Source organism: Ranitomeya variabilis, chromosome 1 (assembly GCF_051348905.1).
Source record: "Ranitomeya variabilis isolate aRanVar5 chromosome 1, aRanVar5.hap1, whole genome shotgun sequence".
Taxonomy (NCBI): domain Eukaryota; kingdom Metazoa; phylum Chordata; class Amphibia; order Anura; family Dendrobatidae; genus Ranitomeya; species Ranitomeya variabilis.
The window spans coordinates 608,130,417-608,148,754 of NC_135232.1; the positions used below are offsets into that span (position 1 = coordinate 608,130,417).

An 18,338-nucleotide genomic window follows, 5' to 3' on the forward strand; every position below is an offset into this window, starting at 1 on the left:
CTGAATGGTGTGCCTCCAGTAAGAGTTTAAAAGATATCCCTCCTTGTGAAGTATGCAAAGCCAGCATAAGGAGACTTATAGGCCAAGCACAGCTCCTCTAGGAAATAAAGAAACAAATTCTCTTTTGCATAATTAATAAGTATGCAGTCAATCACAGCACACTCCAATAGAAGACGGCCCCCTATAAACCATGCCTTTTCCTCCGAGCCAGACGGCCCCAGAGAGAACAAGGAACTATGGAGCTCCTACAATATAAGCCATGGATACCCAGTCTTGGTCTCAGCATCAGACCTGGGCTACCACCTAAAGTGAAACTAGGAGCCAGTCTAGTTAACATCACATCCCTAGGAGAGCCAAAGGTTCAAGAGGTAACATCTGTTCTTATGGAGTCAGCCTGTCATAACGAGACTTTTAGTCCATGCAATGCTCCTCTGGGAAGTATCTGCAAATTGTCCCAACGGAGATGATGAAGATTTGAACAATAGTGGAGCGCCCCCAAGGGCTGTGGGGTACTCAGTACAGGGTCCTTCGGTTCTCAAGGGGGATGTCACGGTGGCTGACCCGGTCCGTGGCCCTAGGGACGTCTGTGAATAAAGGGGGAAAGGTCTTTAAAGGGATGATGTTCGTGACGCCACCTGTGGTATTCAGTCAGGGTGACCGACGCAGCTTTAAGGGGTCCACTGGGGTGATGTTATGGCAGCTAGATGGTATACCTTCCCACAGGTGAAGTGTATCCCCAGGGCTTCCCAGTTTGTAGATGGTGAATGGCGCAGTGAAGAACGAGGTTGCAGTCTCTTTACCTTTTTACTGAAGGCTTCAGCATCCACAGTCCAGGGTATAGACCACAGGGCAGGCAGAGTCCGGCCGGTCCAAAGGCAGTTCCAGAGTCCCCTAATCCAGGTGGAAATCAGTAGCCTTCCTCTAGCGCCTGGGTGTTGTAGTACCTTACTGCTGAGCCTCTCATAAGGTCCTCACAACTGTAGATGTTCTAGATGTTATGTCTCTTTCTGTCCCTCTGATGGTAAGGATAGGACAAACCCATATGACTGGTGGCCTGAGGCTTTTTACAGGGACTCTAACACGCCCCAGCCCCCACAAGTTGCCACCGTGCCTCCTGGGTATAAGGTTGGGCAGCCAACGTGGAATTGACTGTCCTGCCGGTCTCTGGAGCAAGGCATAGAGACTGTTGCTCCCTCGGTGTTCTGGCTACCGGATCCTGCGCCTCAGGATGCAGCCTTTGCAGGGCAGAACTCCTGGTTTCCTCTCCTTTTGCTATGACTTCGTTTCTCACCCACTACAATACAATTCGCTGTTTGTGTCTCTTTCTTAGGATGCTGCCGTACGTCGGGCCGACGCAGCTCCGTGGCCTTTCAGTCTAGGCCTCTGACAGGATCCCACCACTGTCAGGGGCCACCCTGTCGGCAACCTCTCGATGTTCCTCCTTTCCCTGTCTGTCTGACAGGTGCTGACTGAGTGAAGCTCAGCCAGCTTCTGACTAACTTCCTATCCAGACCACCAGTTTTACCTAATTGTAAAGAGTGCCCTAATAAATAGGAGCATGGCTCCCACTGGTGGACTGGAGTGTGAAGTGTGTTGCATGGTTTATGATACCTGGTAAAGAGATCTCCTTTATTGCCTTCAGACGTAACATCACTCCCCCTGGTGGAAGAATGACATTACTGCAACGACCAGGACCCTGGGGCGCTGCACCAGCACCGCCTATTAGAAGAAGCAATTCTAAAACAGACCAGATTCATCAAGATCAGTGTTGTTCACTCAGGAGCATCACATGAGTGGTATGCACCTTGCTTTAAATCCTCCAGTCCCTGCTGGAGTAAGGTTTGTGGAGTAAAAAACACCGATGCTCCTCATGAATTTGACAGGCGACGGTCACCACAACCCCATCTCACCCACTTTGTTGAAGCCTTAATTCTAACGCAAATGAGTTGAGGAATCAGTCATAAAAATCGATCCTTGAATGAAACGCGCCAGATGTCTTAGGATATGACAAACCACATGCTCCAGTTGGAGATGCGTTTTGAGTTTTTTTTAAGAGCCTAAATACTTCTACTCCCACTAACACCGGACCTCGAAAGAATGCATTCTCAGTGATGTCACCGCTGATCTCTAGTGATGGATAGGAGGCATTCTCAGTGATGTCACCTCTGATCTCTAGTGATGGATAGGAGGCATTCCCAGTGATGTCACCGCTGATCTCTACTGATGGATAGGAGGCATTCTCAGTGATGTCACTGCTGATCTCTAGTGATGGATAGGAGGCATTCTCAGTGATGTCACCGCTGATCTCTAGTGATGGATAGGAGGCATTCTCAGTGATGTCACCGCTGATCTCTAGTGATGGATAGGAGGCATTCTCAGTGATGTCACCGCTGACCTCTAGTGATGGATAGGAGGCATTCTCAGTGATGTCACCGCTGATCTCTAGTGATGGATAGGAGGCATTCTCAGTGATGTCACCGCTGATCTCTAGTGATGGATAGGAGGCATTCTCAGTGATGTCACCGCTGATCTCTAGTGATGGATAGGAGGCATTCTCAGTGATGTCACCGCTGATCTCTAGTGATGGATAGGGGGAATTCTCAGTGATGTCACCGCTGATCTCTAGTGATGGATAGGAGGCATTCTCAGTGATGTCACTGCTGATCTCTAGTGATGGATAGGAGGCATTCCCAGTGATGTCACCGCTGATCTCTACTGATGGATAGGAGGCATTCTCAGTGATGTCACTGCTGATCTCTAGTGATGGATAGGAGGCATTCTCAGTGATGTCACCGCTGATCTCTAGTGATGGATAGGAGGCATTCTCAGTGATGTCACCGCTGATCTCTAGTGATGGATAGGAGGCATTCTCAGTGATGTCACCGCTGACCTCTAGTGATGGATAGGAGGCATTCTCAGTGATGTCACCGCTGATCTCTAGTGATGGATAGGAGGCATTCTCAGTGATGTCACCGCTGATCTCTAGTGATGGATAGGAGGCATTCTCAGTGATGTCACCGCTGACCTCTAGTGATGGATAGGAGGCATTCTCAGTGATGTCACCGCTGATCTCTAGTGATGGATAGGGGGAATTCTCAGTGATGTCACCGCTGATCTCTAGTGATGGATAGGAGGCATTCTCAGTGATGTCACCGCTGATCTCTAGTGATGGATAGGAGGTATTCTCAGTGATGTCACTGCTGATCTCTAGTGATGGATAGGCGGCATTCTCAGTGATGTCACCGCTGATCTCTAGTGATGGATAGGAGGCATTCTCATTGATGTCACCCCTGGTCTCTAGTGATGGATAGGAGGCATTCTCAGTGATGTCACCGCTGATCTCTAGTGATGGATAGGAGGCATTCTCATTGATGTCACCCCTGGTCTCTAGTGATGGATAGGAGGCATTCTCAGTGATGTCACCGCTGATCTCTAGTGATGGATAGGAGGCATTCTCAGTGATGTCACCGCTGATCTCTAGTGATGTATAGGAGGCATTCTCAGTGATGTCACCGCTGATCTCTAGTGATGGATAGGAGGCATTCTCAGTGATGTCACCGCTGATCTCTAGTGATGGATAGGGGGAATTCTCAGTGATGTCACCGCTGATCTCTAGTGATGGATAGGGGGCATTCTCAGTGATGTCACCGCTGATCTCTAGTGATGGATAGGTGGCATTCTCAGTGATCTCACCGCTGATCTCTAGTGATGGATAGGAGGCATTCTCAGTGATGTCACCGCTGACCTCTAGTGATGGATAGGAGGCATTCTCAGTGATATCACCGCTGATCTCTAGTGATGGATAGGAGGCATTCTCAGTGATGTCACCGCTGATCCCTAGTGATGGATAGGTGGCATTCTCAGTGATGTCACCGCTGATCTCTAGTGGTGGATAGGCGGCATTCTCAGTGATGTCACTGCTGATCACTAGTGATGGATAGGGGGCATTCTCAGTGATGTCAATGCTGATCTCTGGCATTCACATTCCGTTGGATAGTAATAACACTCAGTCATGACAATTATAATAACATTTTATTAACAAATGATCAGAAGGCTCCTAATAAATAACTGTAGTGATTTCGTCTGAAGAGAATTTTCTAATTTATATGAAACTAGTGCAATATCTACTACAGAATGGGAGAAAGACCACCGCAAACCTTGCATGCCAGAGCATCAGGACCACCACAGAACAGGCTGGTAGGCAGAGCACACAGTTGCCTTCAGTGAAAGTGTTAGTTACTGTCGTAACCTGCAATTCTCTTTAAGTTTTTTAACACTTCAAATCCCAAAATCCGAAGTGCTGTGAATTAGTCAGCATACATAACTGGTCATGAGATGTCCGCAACCACCCGTTCAAGATCCATTTACCCATTAGGAAAGTCATGCTAGGTGGCAGAGCATTTTACTAGTGTCTAGATGGTGCCATCTTGCTTTTAAGGAAGACTATGTGTAAGTGTTTGTAGGCAGTGACTGTAGGAAATCCCTATCCAAATGTCTTAAAACCTGCAGTAGCGTTCATTAGTCAAAGACTTACTATCAGCCATCATCCTCGCCACCTAAGGTGAGGAAGCTGTGAAGATGACATGGCAAACATCTAAATAGTGACCATGGATGTGCCATCAATGCTGGGGTACAACTCTGTTACCCAAAAAGACCATTTTTTCTGGCTCAATAACAAACATGAAATAGAGATTGCAGATCATCATGCTGAGCAGCGGCAGGAACGTCAGGCCATAACCGAAGCCACGGAAGGATCGCCCGATGGCAAAGGAGAGCCAGTAAATCAGCCTGTAACATGGACAGAAAACAAAAAGGGTAAAAGATTTAATAAGTTATGCTCAACTGTACAGAAAAATAAAGGTATGACTCAGTCATCAATTTACAACACAATTCAATCAATAGGCTATTGTTAATTACATTCCTAATTATAACCAGGAAAGACAATGAATGTAAGTCACCCATGTGTCTAGAAGGGAAAGGACTTACTGGGATAAAGAGAAGAGACAGGTGAGGAGCGGTATGAACTTCAGCTGCTGCTGGGGCAGGTAGGTGGCCAGCACCGAGAGGTTGAAGAAGAACAAGACAAAAAGAAAGGTGCTCTGCTTCACAAACCGCCGGTGTATTGTTACTTCTCGCTCCTTGGGTTTAAATGGATCATAAGAAGAAGCACAAAGACGCGAAACCCCATGGATCATAACACCTGAAGAGGAAAGAGATGGCAAAACAGACAATTTATGGTCTTCGTGGAGAAATAATGCCACAATACAAAGGCAATAAAAAGAGTGTAACCACAGCCTTGTGTGTTCAGAATATAACCATTGGTGGAAAGAATATTTGGCAGGAATATTTCCTTACCCAGAATGATGGGGAATGAGGCGAAGGCTGAGCACCGTAAGGTGTACACGAGTCTGGACGGCACATCTGGTATGAGCGGAGCATCGAAGGGCAGCCAAGCATACGCCGCATACAGCAAGGCCGGGAAAATAACCATGGACAGGACAAAGGATCCTACAACTTTCAGGCAGGTCAAGTGACACAGGCAGAGCCCTGGATGTTCAGGCTCCCTCTCCACAGATCTCCGGGTGAGACGAATTAAGGGCTCACTCTCGGGATCTCCTTTTTCCACGTCCACATTTTCACACAGATCCATACTGACATTCTTCTTCTGCTCCTCATAAGGTGGGTGTTCTACAAAAAAAGCCGCTCTGATGACCACCTGTGAGGTATTATCCTCCTCCTGCTTCTCCTTAAGGTCTTCACTGGGGTCGTACAAGCCAGCATTGCTCAACCTCGCGATACACTCAGGTGCTCGCTTGTCATCAGGGTAGGGCAGGGTCACCTGGGCATCTTCATACTTGGTGCCCACAAAATCGTCTTCAGAGAAGTTTGTGCGTCTTGAAGTCTCTGAGCCACTTCTGACAGACTTCTCATCATCACTAGTGACATCGGCATCTTCCTTCTCCTCCTCATCCAGTGCCATCTCTGTACCATTCTCGCACATATTCATGTAGTTCTCCACACATTCCTTGCACAGACACGTCGGATTGCTCTGTTTTCGACAATTTTGCGGTGCCGAGGGCAGAGTCTTGTCTAAATAGTTGGTAGGTGGGTCGTTATTCTCTTGATGTTGACTGTCCTGCACATCATCCCTGTCACCTTTGTCTTCCGGGGTTTCTTTCTCCTCGTCTTCTGTAAGTTCAGATTTCGTATTGGCGGTGGGGTCTCCATCTTCAGACGTGTTCTTTAGGACATCCAGTTCATAAAAGCCAACACTTCGAACCTTTTTCTCTGGAGTCTTTTGCAAAGTCAGAAAGTCTACAGAATCAACCCCCCTCTCCTCTATAGAGTCCAGCTTTGGGATGACATTCTGAGTTTCGGCCATTTTTTTCTTCTTAATGTTTACGGCAGGTCATAAAGACATTTACACCGCAAGTGCTGACACATCTGACATGTCCTAGGACAATTCCCAAAGGTTATTATGTCCCAATTCTCAATGATTTCTTCACAGCAGCTGAACTGGCAATAAAAAAAGAGGAAATAATTAGATATTCCTGAATTACATGAACTAATTTACAACATGGCATCAAGCACCAACTCCAGTGACAGCTGATATTATCAGGTTTGCTTGTGAATGTTCTTACTATGATAGGACAAGAAGGAGCGCAGAGGTTATAATAGAAGAAGTCATAGGGCGACTCCTCTCAGCATGTTTCCACAACATTCCCCCCTATATACCAAAATGTACCTATTACCCCTATGTGTAAGAATATAACTACTATAATATTGCCCCTATGTACAAGAATATAACTACTATAATACTGCTCCTATGTACAAGAATATAACTACTATAATATACTGCTCCTATGTACAAGAATATAACTACTATAATATACTGCTCCTATGTACAAGAATATAACTACTATAGTACTGCCCCCTATGTAGAAGAATATAACTACTATAATACTGCTTCTATATACAAGAATATAACTACTATAATACTGCTCCTATATACAAGAATATACTATAATACTGAACCCTATGTAGAAGAATATAACTACTATAATACTGCTCCTATGTGCAAGACTATAACTACTATAATACTGCTCCTATATACAAGAAAATTACTATAATACTGCTCCTATGTACAAGAATATAACTACTATAATACTGCTCCCTATGTAGAAGAATATAACTACTATAATACTGCTTCTATATACAAGAATATAACTACTATAATACTGCTCCTATATACAAGAATATACTATAATACTGCCTCCTATGTACAAGAATATAACTACTATAATACTGCTCCCTATGTACAAGAATATAACTACACTGTGTGCAGAATTATTAGGCAAGTTGTATTTTTTTCACGATACTTTTTATACATGTTGTCCTACTCCAAGCTGTTCAGGCTTGAGAGCCAACCACTAATTAAGTAAATCAGGTGATGTGCATCTCTGTAATGAGGAGGGGTGTTGTCTAATGACATCAAAACCCTATATAAGGTGTGCTTAATTATTAGGCAACTTCCTTTCCTTTGGCAAAATAGGTCAGAAGAGAGATTTGACGGGCTCTGAAAAGTCCTAAATTGTGAACTTTTGAAGCGTGATCACTGAACAAACAAGTGTTTCATGGCAAATAGCCAACAGGGTCGCAAGAAGTGTGTTGGGCAAAAAAGGCACAAAATAACTGCCCATGAATTGAGGAAAATCAAGCGTGAAGCTGCCAAGATGCCATTTGCCACCAGTTGTGCCATATTTCAGAGCTGCAATGTTACTGGAGTAACAAAAAGCACACGGTGTGCGATACTCAGGGACATGGCCAAAGTAAGGAAGGCTGATAAACAACCACCTTTGAGCAAGAAACATAAGATAAAACATCAAGACTGGGCCAAGAAATATCTTAAGACTGACTTTTCAAAGGTTTTATGGACTGATGAAATGAGTGACTCTTGATGGGCCAGATGGATGGGCCAGAGGCTGGATCAGTAAAGGGCAGAGATCTCCACTCCGACTCAGACGCCAGCAAGGTGGAGGTGGGGTACTAGTATGGGCTGGGATCATCAAAGATGAACTTGTGGGACCTTTTAGGTTGAGGATGGTGTGAAGCTCAACCCCCAGACCTACTGCCAGTTTCTGGAAGACAACTTCTTCAATCAGTGGTACAGGAAGAAGTCGGTATCGTGCAAGAAAAACATGATTTTCATGCAGGACAATGCTCCATCACATGCCTCCAACTACTCCACAGCGTGCCTGGCCAGTAAAGGTCTCAAAGAAGAAAAAATAATGACATGGCCCCCTTGTTCACCTGATCTGAACCCCATAGGGAACCTGTGGTCCCTCAAAATGTGAGATCTACAGGGAGGGAAAACAGTACACCTCTCGGAACAGTGTCTGGGAGGCTGTGGTGGCTGCTGCACGCAATATTGGTTGTAAACAGATCAAGCAACTGACAGAATCTATGGATGGAAGGCTGCTGAGTGTCATCATAAAGGAAGGTGGCTATATTGGGCACTCGGATTTGGTCAGGATTTTTCATCAGTATTTGTAAGCCAAAACCAGGAGTGGAACAATTAGAGGAAAAGTATAATAGAAACATATGCTCCACTTTTGCATTTATCACCCACTACTGGTTTTGGCTTACAAATACTGATGAAAAATCCTGACCAAATCCTGAACGTGGACACATACCCTAAGATAGCCAAATCTAAAAAAAAAAAAAACCACTCCAACTTCCAAAAATGTTAAGCTTTGATATTTAAGAGTCTTTTGGGTTGATTGAGAACATTGTTGTTGATTAATAATAAAAATAATCCTCTAAAATACAACTTGCCTAATAATTCTGCACACAGTGTACTATAATACTGCTCATATGTACAGGAATATAACTACTATAATACTGCGCCTATGTACAAGAATATAACTACTATAATACTGCCCCCTATGTACAAGAATTTAACTACTATAATACTGCTCCTATGTATAATAATCTAACTACTGTAATACTGCCCCTATGTACAAAGTATATAACTACTATAATACTGCTCGTATGTACAAGAATATTAATACTATATTACTGCTCTCTATGGACAAGAATATAACTACCATAATACTGCTCCTATATACAAGAATATAACTACTATAATACTGCTCTCTATGTACAAGAATATAACTACTATAATACTGCTCCTATATACAAGAATATAACTATAATACTGCCCCCTATGTAGAAGAATATAACTACTATAATACTGCTCTCTATGTACAAGAATATAACTACTATAATACTGCTCCTATATACAAGAATATAACTATAATACTGCCCCCTATGTAGAAGAATATAACTACTATAATACTGCCCCCTATGTAGAAGAATTTAACTACTATAATACTGCTCCTATACACAATATAACTACTATAATACTGCTCCTATGTACAGGAATATAACTACTATAATACTGCTCCTATGCACAAGAATATAACTACTATAATACTGCTCCTATGCACAAGAATATAACTACTATAATACTGCCCCCTGTGTACAAGAATATAACTACTATAATAAAGCTCCCTATGTACAAGAATATAACTACTATAATACTGCCCCCTATGTAGAAGAATATAACTACTGTAATACTGCTCCTATATACAACATAACTAGTATAATACTGCTCCTATGTACAGGAATATAACTACTATAATACTGCTCCTATGTACAAGTTTATAACTACTATAATACTGCACCTATATACAAGATTATAACTACTATAATACTGCCCCTATATGCAGTAATATAACTACTATAATACTACTCCTATGTACAGGAATATAACTACTATAATACTGCTCCTATGTACAAGAATATAACTACTATAATACTGCTCCCTATGTACAAGAATATAACTACTATAATACTGCTCCTATGTACAGGAATATAACTACTATAATAATGCTCCTACGTACAAGAATATAACTACTATAATACTGCTCCCTATGTACAAGAATATAACTACTATAACACAGGTCAACAAAAAAAAAAATTTTTTCTGGTGTCCACAATATTTTAATGAATTTGGGGTATTTTTGGGGTGCTGATTCTGAATATGCTATCAGTTTTGCCAGATTGGCTCAAGTTTTTGACATTTTTGGTATCTTATTTATAGCACTTGTTGGTAAATGCGACGCATCATCTCATTAATTTCTTTGGATTAGTACTTGAACTGAGCAGTTCTCAATATAGTTTTGTGTTAATTAGTGTTCTAAAAGTTTGTTCATAGCTTGATTTTTGCACTAACTTTATGTTGTTGTCTGTTTTCCAGTGAAAAGCATGAACTCATCAAGAAGAAGTTGTCTTAACGATCCAGACTCATTCTGTTACATTTGTGGTGAATACACACTGCCAAAACATAGAAGAAACATAACAGACTTCGTAAAAAAAGTGTATTTTGCCTATTTTGGGGTTATGCTTGGGGACCAAGACAAGTTTTGGGCACCACACATAGTGTGCAAAGCATGTATCGAATTATTACGAAAATGGAGCAAAGGACAAAGAAAAAGCTTCAAATTTGGTGTTCCAATGGTGTGGAGAGAGCCAAAAAATCATCATGATGACTGTTATTTCTGTGCAGTGCAAGGATTCAATAAGCATAAGAAACGAAAATGGGAGTAACATGGAATCTGCAAGAAGGCCTGTCCCTCATTGTGAAGATGTGCCTGTACCTGTGTTTACCATAAATAACAGTCATCATGATGATTTTTTGGCTCTCTCCACACCATTGGAACACCAAATTTGAAGCTTTTTCTTTGTCCTTTGCTCCATTTTCGTAATAATTCGATACATGCTTTGCACACTATGTGTGGTGCCCAAAACTTGTCTTGGTTCCCAAGCATAACCCCAAAATAGGCAAAATACACTTTTTTTACGAAGTCTGTTATGTTTCTTCTATGTTTTGGCAGTGTGTATTCACCACAAATGTAACAGAATGAGTCTGGATCGTTAAGACAACTTCTTCTTGATGAGTTCATGCTTTTCACTGGAAAACAGACAACAACATAAAGTTAGTGCAAAAATCAAGCTATGAACAAACTTTTAGAACACTAATTAACACAAAACTATATTGAGAACTGCTCAGTTCAAGTACTAATCCAAAGAAATTAATGAGATGATGCGTCGCATTTACCAACAAGTGCTATAAATAAGATACCAAAAATCTCAAAAACTTGAGCCAATCTGGCAAAACTGATGACATATTCAGAATCAGCACCCCAAAAATACCCTAAATTCGATGAAATATCTTTGGCACCAAAAATGCTGTTGACCAGTGTAATACTACTCCTATGTACAAGAATATAATTACTATTAGGCCGGGGTCACACTTGCGATTGCAATGTGAGAAACTTGCACGAGTCTCTCGCCTCAATACCCGGCACTGCCGCCGACACTCGGGACCGGAGTGTGCAGTTGCATGTATTTCTATGCAGCTGCACGCTCCACAGTGTCTGCGGCAGTGCCGGGTATTGAGGCGCGTGTTTCTCGCATTGCACTGACAAGTGTGCCCCGGCCTAACACTGCTCCTGTGTACAATAATATAGCTACTATACACATCGTCTATAAGCATTTCCCCTGAACTCATATCCTCCTCCTTATTATATGTAATTATCTTGATGATGTTAGAAGCTTGATTAAAAGCTGGAAACTGCCTCCTGTCATAGGGATGCTATTTTCTGATTCATACAGAAGCGGAGCTAGAAATCTTTGTGCTGCAATCCAAACCAAAGAAAGGCATCATTATGCTGCAGAAGACTTACCACACCTTAGTAATAAAGAGTCCGTGCAGCTTTAATTATAATCTGATAATCTGAACATTTCCTGTTAATGTGATGGGATAGTGAGGCCCTGCTGATTGGAGGGGACCCTCCACTGATCCTATCTGTGATAAGATACCTGCTGATGGATTTGCAAGTCAATTATTATTATTTATTGTTATAGCGCCATTTATTCCATGGCACTTTACATGTAAGGAGGGGTATACATAAAAACAAGTACAATATTCTTAAACAATACAAGTCATAACTGGTACAGGAGGAGAGAGGATCCTGCCCGCGGGGGCTCACAATCTACAAGGGATGGGTGAGAATACAGTAGGTGAGGGTAGAGCTGGCCGTGCAGCGGTTTGGTCGATCGGTGGTTACTGCAGGTTATAGGCTTGTCGGAAGAGGTGGGTCTTCAGGCTCTTTTTGAAGGTTTTGATGGTAGGCGAGAGTCTGATGTGTTGTGGTAGAGGGTTCCAGAGTAGGGGTGATACGCGAGAGAAATCTTGTATGCGATTGTGGGGAGAGGAGATAAGAGGGGAGTAGAGAAGGAGATCTTGTGAGGATCGGAGGTTGCGTGTAGGAAAGTACCGGGAGATGAGGTCGCAGATGTAAGGAGGAGAAAGGTTGTGGATGGCTTTGTACGTCATGGTTAGGGTTTTGTACTGGAGTCTCTGTGCAATGGGGAGCCAGTGAAGGGATTGACAGAGGGGAGAGGCTGGGGAATAGCGGGGGGACAGGTGGATTAGTCGGGCAGCAGAGTTTAGAATAGATTGGAGGGGTGCGAGAGTGTTAGAGGGGAGGCCACAGAGCAGGAGGTTACAGTAGTCAAGGCGAGAGATGATGAGGGCATGGACTAGGGTTTTTGCAGATTCTTGGTTGAGGAATGAACGGATTCGTGAAACATGTTTGAGTTGAAGTCGGCAGGAAGTGGAAAGGGCTTGGATATGTGGTTTGAAGGAGAGATCAGCGTCAAGGATTACCCTGAGGCAGCGAGCTTGTGGGACTGGGGAGAGTGGGCAGCTATAGACTGTAATGGACAGGTTCGTTTGGGGGGGGGGGGGGTCGCGTGAGATGGGGGAAAGATGATGAATTCTGTTTTGTCCATGTTAAGTGTCAGAAATCTAGAGAGAATTTACATATTGTTGGGAGTAGATCCTGTACTATCATATGAGGAAACTACCTTTTTTGGGGCTGAAATTTTCTACTGTTTTCAAGACCGATTTTTGCAGTCTGTTGCACTTTTGGTATAATGTTACATATAATGCGGATGTCTGCGGCTCATTATTAGGAAAAATGTGACATGCGTGAGGTCATACCACTTTGCTGGAGAGACAACTTCCTGCGGTAAACTGGTATGACCGGTTGCTTATGGCACTTGGGGAAAAAAAAAAAAAAAACGTAAGAAGTCCCATAGACGAGCAATAATCCCTTATGATCAGTGGACAAAGGACACTTCGATACAAGGTGAACATCACTAGATCTGGAATATTTTGCCTTGACATCTACAGTACTTTTTGTTACTTGCCATAAGCAGCAGACACTTCTGTTGCCACTGGATATGTTGAAAGCCACCAGCGGCCATAACCTGCGACTGTCAGCAGTATCTTACCAGCCTCTACAGATCTATAGTCTCAGGTGACCTACCTCATCCCTGGCCCGAGCGCCGGCTGCCAGCTCGCCTTCCTTCCTGCAACAGCCCCTTCAATATCCAAGCACTTCCGCTTATTTACCTGCTGAGGTGTGTGGAAAGGGCCGGCCCACTGCTCAGGGAGGCCGGGCCATTACGTTTAACCCTTTCTTACCTGCAGGAGTGGAGAGAAATAAACAGAAGTGAACACATCTAATAATGAAGGCAGCCATCACAATAGAGGCAGCCCACATCACCCTCCTCCTCCTGGGTCCACACAATCCCTCATATTAAAGCACTCCTACTCCAAAGACAACAAAACCAAACAAGAGTAATCAGTGACAGGAGGTCACCAGAGGGGGGAGACTTAAATTATGCAACCTGCAGGGGAAGCTGCGGAAGTCACTTGTAGGAGGCAAAGAGGAGGTCAACCGGAGGGGGGAGGCCGGCAGGAGGTCAACCTGCAGGGGAAGCCCGGCAGGAGGTCAACAGGCGGGGGAGGCCGGCAGGAGGTCAACCGGCAGGGGAAGGCTGGCAGGAGGTCAACAGGTGGGGGAGGGGGAGGGGGAGGCCGGCAGGAGGTCAACAGGCGGGGGAAGGCCGGCAGGAGGTCAACAGGCGGGGGAGGGGGAGGCCGGCAGGAGGTCAACCGGCAGGGGAAGGCCGGCAGGAGGTCAACAGGCGGGGGAGGGGGAGGGGGAGGGGGAGGCCGGCAGGAGGTCAACAGGCGGGGGAGGCCGGCAGGAGATGAACCGGCAGGGAAAGGCCGAGAGCCACTGCTCCCAATAATCTCCTAAATTACACTTCAGCACATGCATGTAACACCCCTGCACTGTAAAATCGCCGAAACACGTTACACACCCACACTGTAGGCATTTCGGCACTGTATACTCCCCGGGACATTAGCCCCCTGCACTGTATACCCCACCCCCACAGCATACTTCTTGATCCACATCACCCCCCCCCCCCGCACTATATACTCCAAAGCCCATGTTACCCTCCCCCACCCCTCTGCACTGCATACACTCTTGTCCACGTTACACCCCCCCTCACTTTATACTCCCCAGGACATGTTACCCCGTATTGTATACTCATTGGTCCATATTACCCCCCCCCGCACTCTATACTCCCCAGTCCATATTAACCCCTGCACTGTATACTCCCCGGTCCCTATTACCCCCCCCCCCGCACTGTATACTCCCCGGTCCATATTACCCCCTGAACTGTATAGACCTTGGTCCATTTTACCCCCGCACTGTATACTCCCTGGTCCATGTTACCCCCCGAACTGTATACACCTTGGTCCATTTTACCCCCGCACTGTATACTCCCCGGTCCATGTTACCCCCCGAACTGTATACTCCCCGGCCCATGTTACCCCCCGAACTGTATACTCCCCGGCCCATGTTAGCCCCCACACTGTATACTCCCAGATCCATGCTACCCCCCCCCCCCGTATACTCCCCGGTGCCCCCCCCATACACTGTATACTCCCCGGTCCATGTTACCCCCCCCTTGTATGCTCCCCGGTACATTTTACCCCCCGCACTGTATACTCCCAGATCCATGTTACCCCCCACACTGTATACTCCCGGTCCATGTTACCCCCCTCGCACTGTATACTCCCCGGTCCATGTTACCCCCCACACTGTATACTCCCCGGTCCATGTTACCCCCCCGCACAATTCCCGGTACCCCCCCATACACTGTATACTCCCCGGTCCATGTTAGCCCCCCCCCCCCCCTCGTATACTCCCCGGTACATTTTGCCCCCCGCACTGTATACTCCCAGATCCATGTTACCCCCCGCACTGTATACTCCCCGGTCCATGTTACCCCCCGAACTGTATACTCCCCGGCCCATGTTACCCCCCGAACTGTATACTCCCCGGCCCATGTTAGCCCCCACTCTGTATACTCCCAGATCCATGCTACCCCCCCCCCCCCGTATACTCCCCGGTGCCCCCCCCATACACTGTATACTCCCCGGTCCATGTTACCCCCCCCTCGTATGCTCCCCGGTACATTTTACCCCCCGCACTGTATACTCCCAGATCCATGTTACCCCCCACACTGTATACTCCCGGTCCATGTTACCCCCCGCACAATTCCCGGTACCCCCCCATACACTGTATACTCCCCGGTCCATGTTAGCCCCCCCCCCTCGTATACTCCCCGGTACATTTTGCCCCCCGCACTGTATACTCCCAGATCCATGTTACCCCCCGCACTGTATACTCCCAGATCCATGTTACCCCCCGCACTGTATACTCCCCGGTCCATGTTACCCCCCCACACTGTAAACCTCCCGGTCCATGTTACCCCCCGCACTGTATACTCCCAGATCCATGTTACCCCCCGCACTGTATACTCCTCGGTCCATGTTACCCCCCACACTGTATACTCCCCGGCCCATGTTACCCCCCCACACTGTAAACCTCCCGGTCCATGTTACCCCCCGCACTGTATACTCCCTGGTCCATGTTACCCCCCGCACCGTATATATACTCCCCGGTCTCCTCATTTTCTCTGCATATTGTCAGCGATCTTCTCTCTATTATGAAATTTCAGAACATGTTTCCCGCGCTCTGCTCGATGACGTAATACTCCTCTTAGCTCCGCCCACTGTGCGCCGTACTGTGACGCCTCCCGTGCTCTCGCGGTGTTTGGCAATTGACAGATATGGCGGACACTGTGAAGTCGTGCTGACCGCAATCATGAGCCAGGGAGCGGCTGAGAGCAGCAGCGAGCCTGAGGCCAAGGTGCTGCACACCAAGCGGCTGTACAGGTGAGAGGATGAGGAGACGGCGGAAATGATGTACGAGGAAAGTGCTGCAGAATGGCTCCTTGCCCTCTGTACTCCTCCTCCCCCTCCCTCTGTACTCCTCCTCCCCCTCCCTCTGTACTCCTCCTCCCCCTCCCTCTGTACTCCTCCTCCCCCTCCCTCTGTACTCCTCCTCCCCCTCCCTCTGTACTCCTCCTCCCCCGCCCTCTGTACTCCTCCTCCCCCGCCCTCTGTACTCCTCCCCCTCCCTCTGTACTCCTCCTCCCCCGCCCTCTGTACTCCTCCTCCCCCGCCCTCTGTACTCCTCCTCCCCCGCCCTCTGTACTCCTCCTCCCCCGCCCTCTGTACTCCTCCTCCCCGCCCTCTGTATTCCTCCTTCCCGCCCTCTGTACTCCTACTACTCCTCCTCCCTCTGTGCTCCTCCTCCCCCGCCCTCTGTGCTCCTCCCCTGCCCTCTGCTCCTCCTCCCCCGCCCCCTCTGTGCTCCTCCAACCCCACCCTCTGTGCTCCTCCTCCCCCGCCGGCTGTGCTCCCCCCCCCTCTGTACTCCTCCTCCCCCGCCCTCTGTACTCCTCCCTCCCGCCCTCTGTATTCCTCCTTCCCGCCCTCTGTGCTCCTCCTCCCTCTGTGCTCCTCCTCCCCCGCCCTCTGTGCTCCTCCCCTGCCCTCTGCTCCTCCTCCCCCGCCCCCTCTGTGCTCCTCCAACCCCACCCTCTGTGCTCCTCCTCCCCCGCCCTCTGTGCTCCTCCCCCCTCTGTACTCCTCCCCCGCCCTCTGTACTCCTCCTTCCCGCCCTCTGTATTCCTCCTTCCCGCCCTCTGTACTCCTCCTCCCTCCCGCCCTCTGTACGTATCCTCCTCCCTCTGTACTCCTCCTCCCTCTGTACTCCTCCTCCCTCTGTGCTCCTCCCCTGCCCTCTGCTCCTCCTCCCCCGCCCCTCTGTGCTCCTCCAACCCCACCCTCTGTGCTCCTCCTCCCCGTCCGCTGTGCTCCTCCTCCCCCGCCCTCTGTGCTCCCCCCGCCCTCTGTGCTCCCCCCCCCCCCTCTGTACTCCTCCCCCCCTCTGTACTCCTCCCTCCCGCCCTCTGTACGCCTCCTTCCGGCCCTCTGTACGCCTCCTTCCGGCCCTCTGTACTCCTCCTTCCGGCCCTCTGTACTCCTCCCTCTGTACTCCTCCTCCCTCTGTACTCCTCCTCCCTCTGTGCGCCTCCTCCCTCTGTGCTCCTCCTCCCTCTGTGCTCCTCCTCCCCCGCCCTCTGTGCTCCTCCTCCCTCTGTGCTCCTCCTCCCCCGCCCTCTCTGTGCTCCTCCTCCCCCGCCCTCTCTGTGCTCCTCCTCCCCCGCCCTCTGTGCTCCCCCCCTCTGTACTCCTCCTCCCTCTGTACTCCTCCTCCCTCTGTACTCCTCCTCCCTCTGTACTCCTCCTCCCTCTGTACTCCTCCCTCTGTGCTCCTCCTCGCTCTGTGCTCCTCCTCCCCCGCCCGCTGTGCTCCTCCTCCCCCGCCCGCTGTGCTCCCCCCGCCCTCTGTGCCCCCCCCTCTGTACTCCTCCCTCCCGCCCTCTGTACTCCTCCCTCCCGCCCTCTGTACTCCTCCCTCCCGCCCTCTGTACTCCTCCCTCCCGCCCTCTGTACTCCTCCTTCCCGCCCTCTGTACTCCTCCCTCCTTCCCGCCCTCTGTACTCCTCCCTCCCTCCCTCTGTACTCCTCCCTCCCTCCCTCTGTACTCCTCCCTCCCTCCCTCCCTCTGTACTCCTCCCTCCCTCCCTCCCTCTGTACTCCTCCCTCCCTCCCTCCCTCTGTACTCCTCCCTCCCTCCCTCTGTACTCCTCCCTCCCTCCCTCTGTACTCCTCCCTCCCTCCCTCTGTACTCCTCCCTCCCTCTGTACTCCTCCCTCCCTCTGTACTCCTCCCTCCCTCCCTCTGTACTCCTCCCTCCCTCCCTCTGTACTCCTCCCTCCCTCCCTCTGTACTCCTCCCTCCCTCCCTCTGTACTCCTCCCTCCCTCCCTCCCTCTGTACTCCTCCCTCCCTCCCTCTGTACTCCTCCCTCCCTCCCTCCCTCTGTACTCCTCCCTCCCTCCCTCCCTCTGTACTCCTCCCTCCCTCCCTCC

The 18,338-nt window shown here is 48.1% G+C and overlaps 2 protein-coding genes across 4 annotated transcripts in view; one reads left to right on the forward strand and one right to left on the reverse strand.

The window, feature by feature from the left end:
- Positions 1–4,012: 4,012 nt before the first annotated feature.
- Positions 4,013–16,236, reverse strand: TMEM79 (transmembrane protein 79). Of its 3 annotated transcripts, none has more exons than XM_077260406.1 (5): positions 16,154–16,236; positions 13,461–13,618; positions 5,356–6,516; positions 4,987–5,200; positions 4,013–4,788 (listed from the first exon to the last, which is right to left on the reverse strand). In XM_077260406.1, the coding sequence occupies exons 3-5, from the start codon at positions 6,380–6,382 to the stop codon at positions 4,620–4,622; spliced, it is 1,410 nt and encodes a 469-aa protein (XP_077116521.1). In that variant the 5' UTR covers positions 6,383–6,516; positions 13,461–13,618; positions 16,154–16,236; the 3' UTR covers positions 4,013–4,619. The 3 variants fall into 3 exon arrangements, with proteins under 3 accessions (XP_077116521.1, XP_077116531.1, XP_077116512.1); XM_077260416.1 differs by lacking the exon at positions 16,154–16,236 and adding an exon at positions 15,941–16,075 and having other exon boundaries at positions 5,356–6,511; XM_077260397.1 differs by lacking the exon at positions 16,154–16,236 and adding an exon at positions 15,941–16,075.
- Positions 16,101–18,338, forward strand: part of SMG5 (SMG5 nonsense mediated mRNA decay factor) — a 31,795-nt gene continuing 29,557 nt past the window's right edge. Inside the window, exon 1 of the mRNA XM_077260385.1 lies at positions 16,101–16,231. Coding sequence (XP_077116500.1) covers positions 16,161–16,231 — 71 coding nt within the window. The 5' untranslated portion in view covers positions 16,101–16,160. The remainder of the gene's footprint in view (positions 16,232–18,338) is intronic.

Bases quoted from the DNA above. Each gene is read 5' to 3' on its own strand.
- TMEM79 (XM_077260406.1), bottom strand. From the start codon at position 6,382: ATGGCCGAAACTCAGAATGTCATCCCAAAGCTGGACTCTATAGAGGAG. The intron at 5,201-5,355 runs GTAAGGAAATAT...TTTCCTCTTCAG, and splicing joins CTCATTCCCCATCATTCTGG to GTGTTATGATCCATGGGGTT. The intron at 4,789-4,986 runs GTAAGTCCTTTC...TCCATGTTACAG, and splicing joins TGTCTCTTCTCTTTATCCCA to GCTGATTTACTGGCTCTCCT.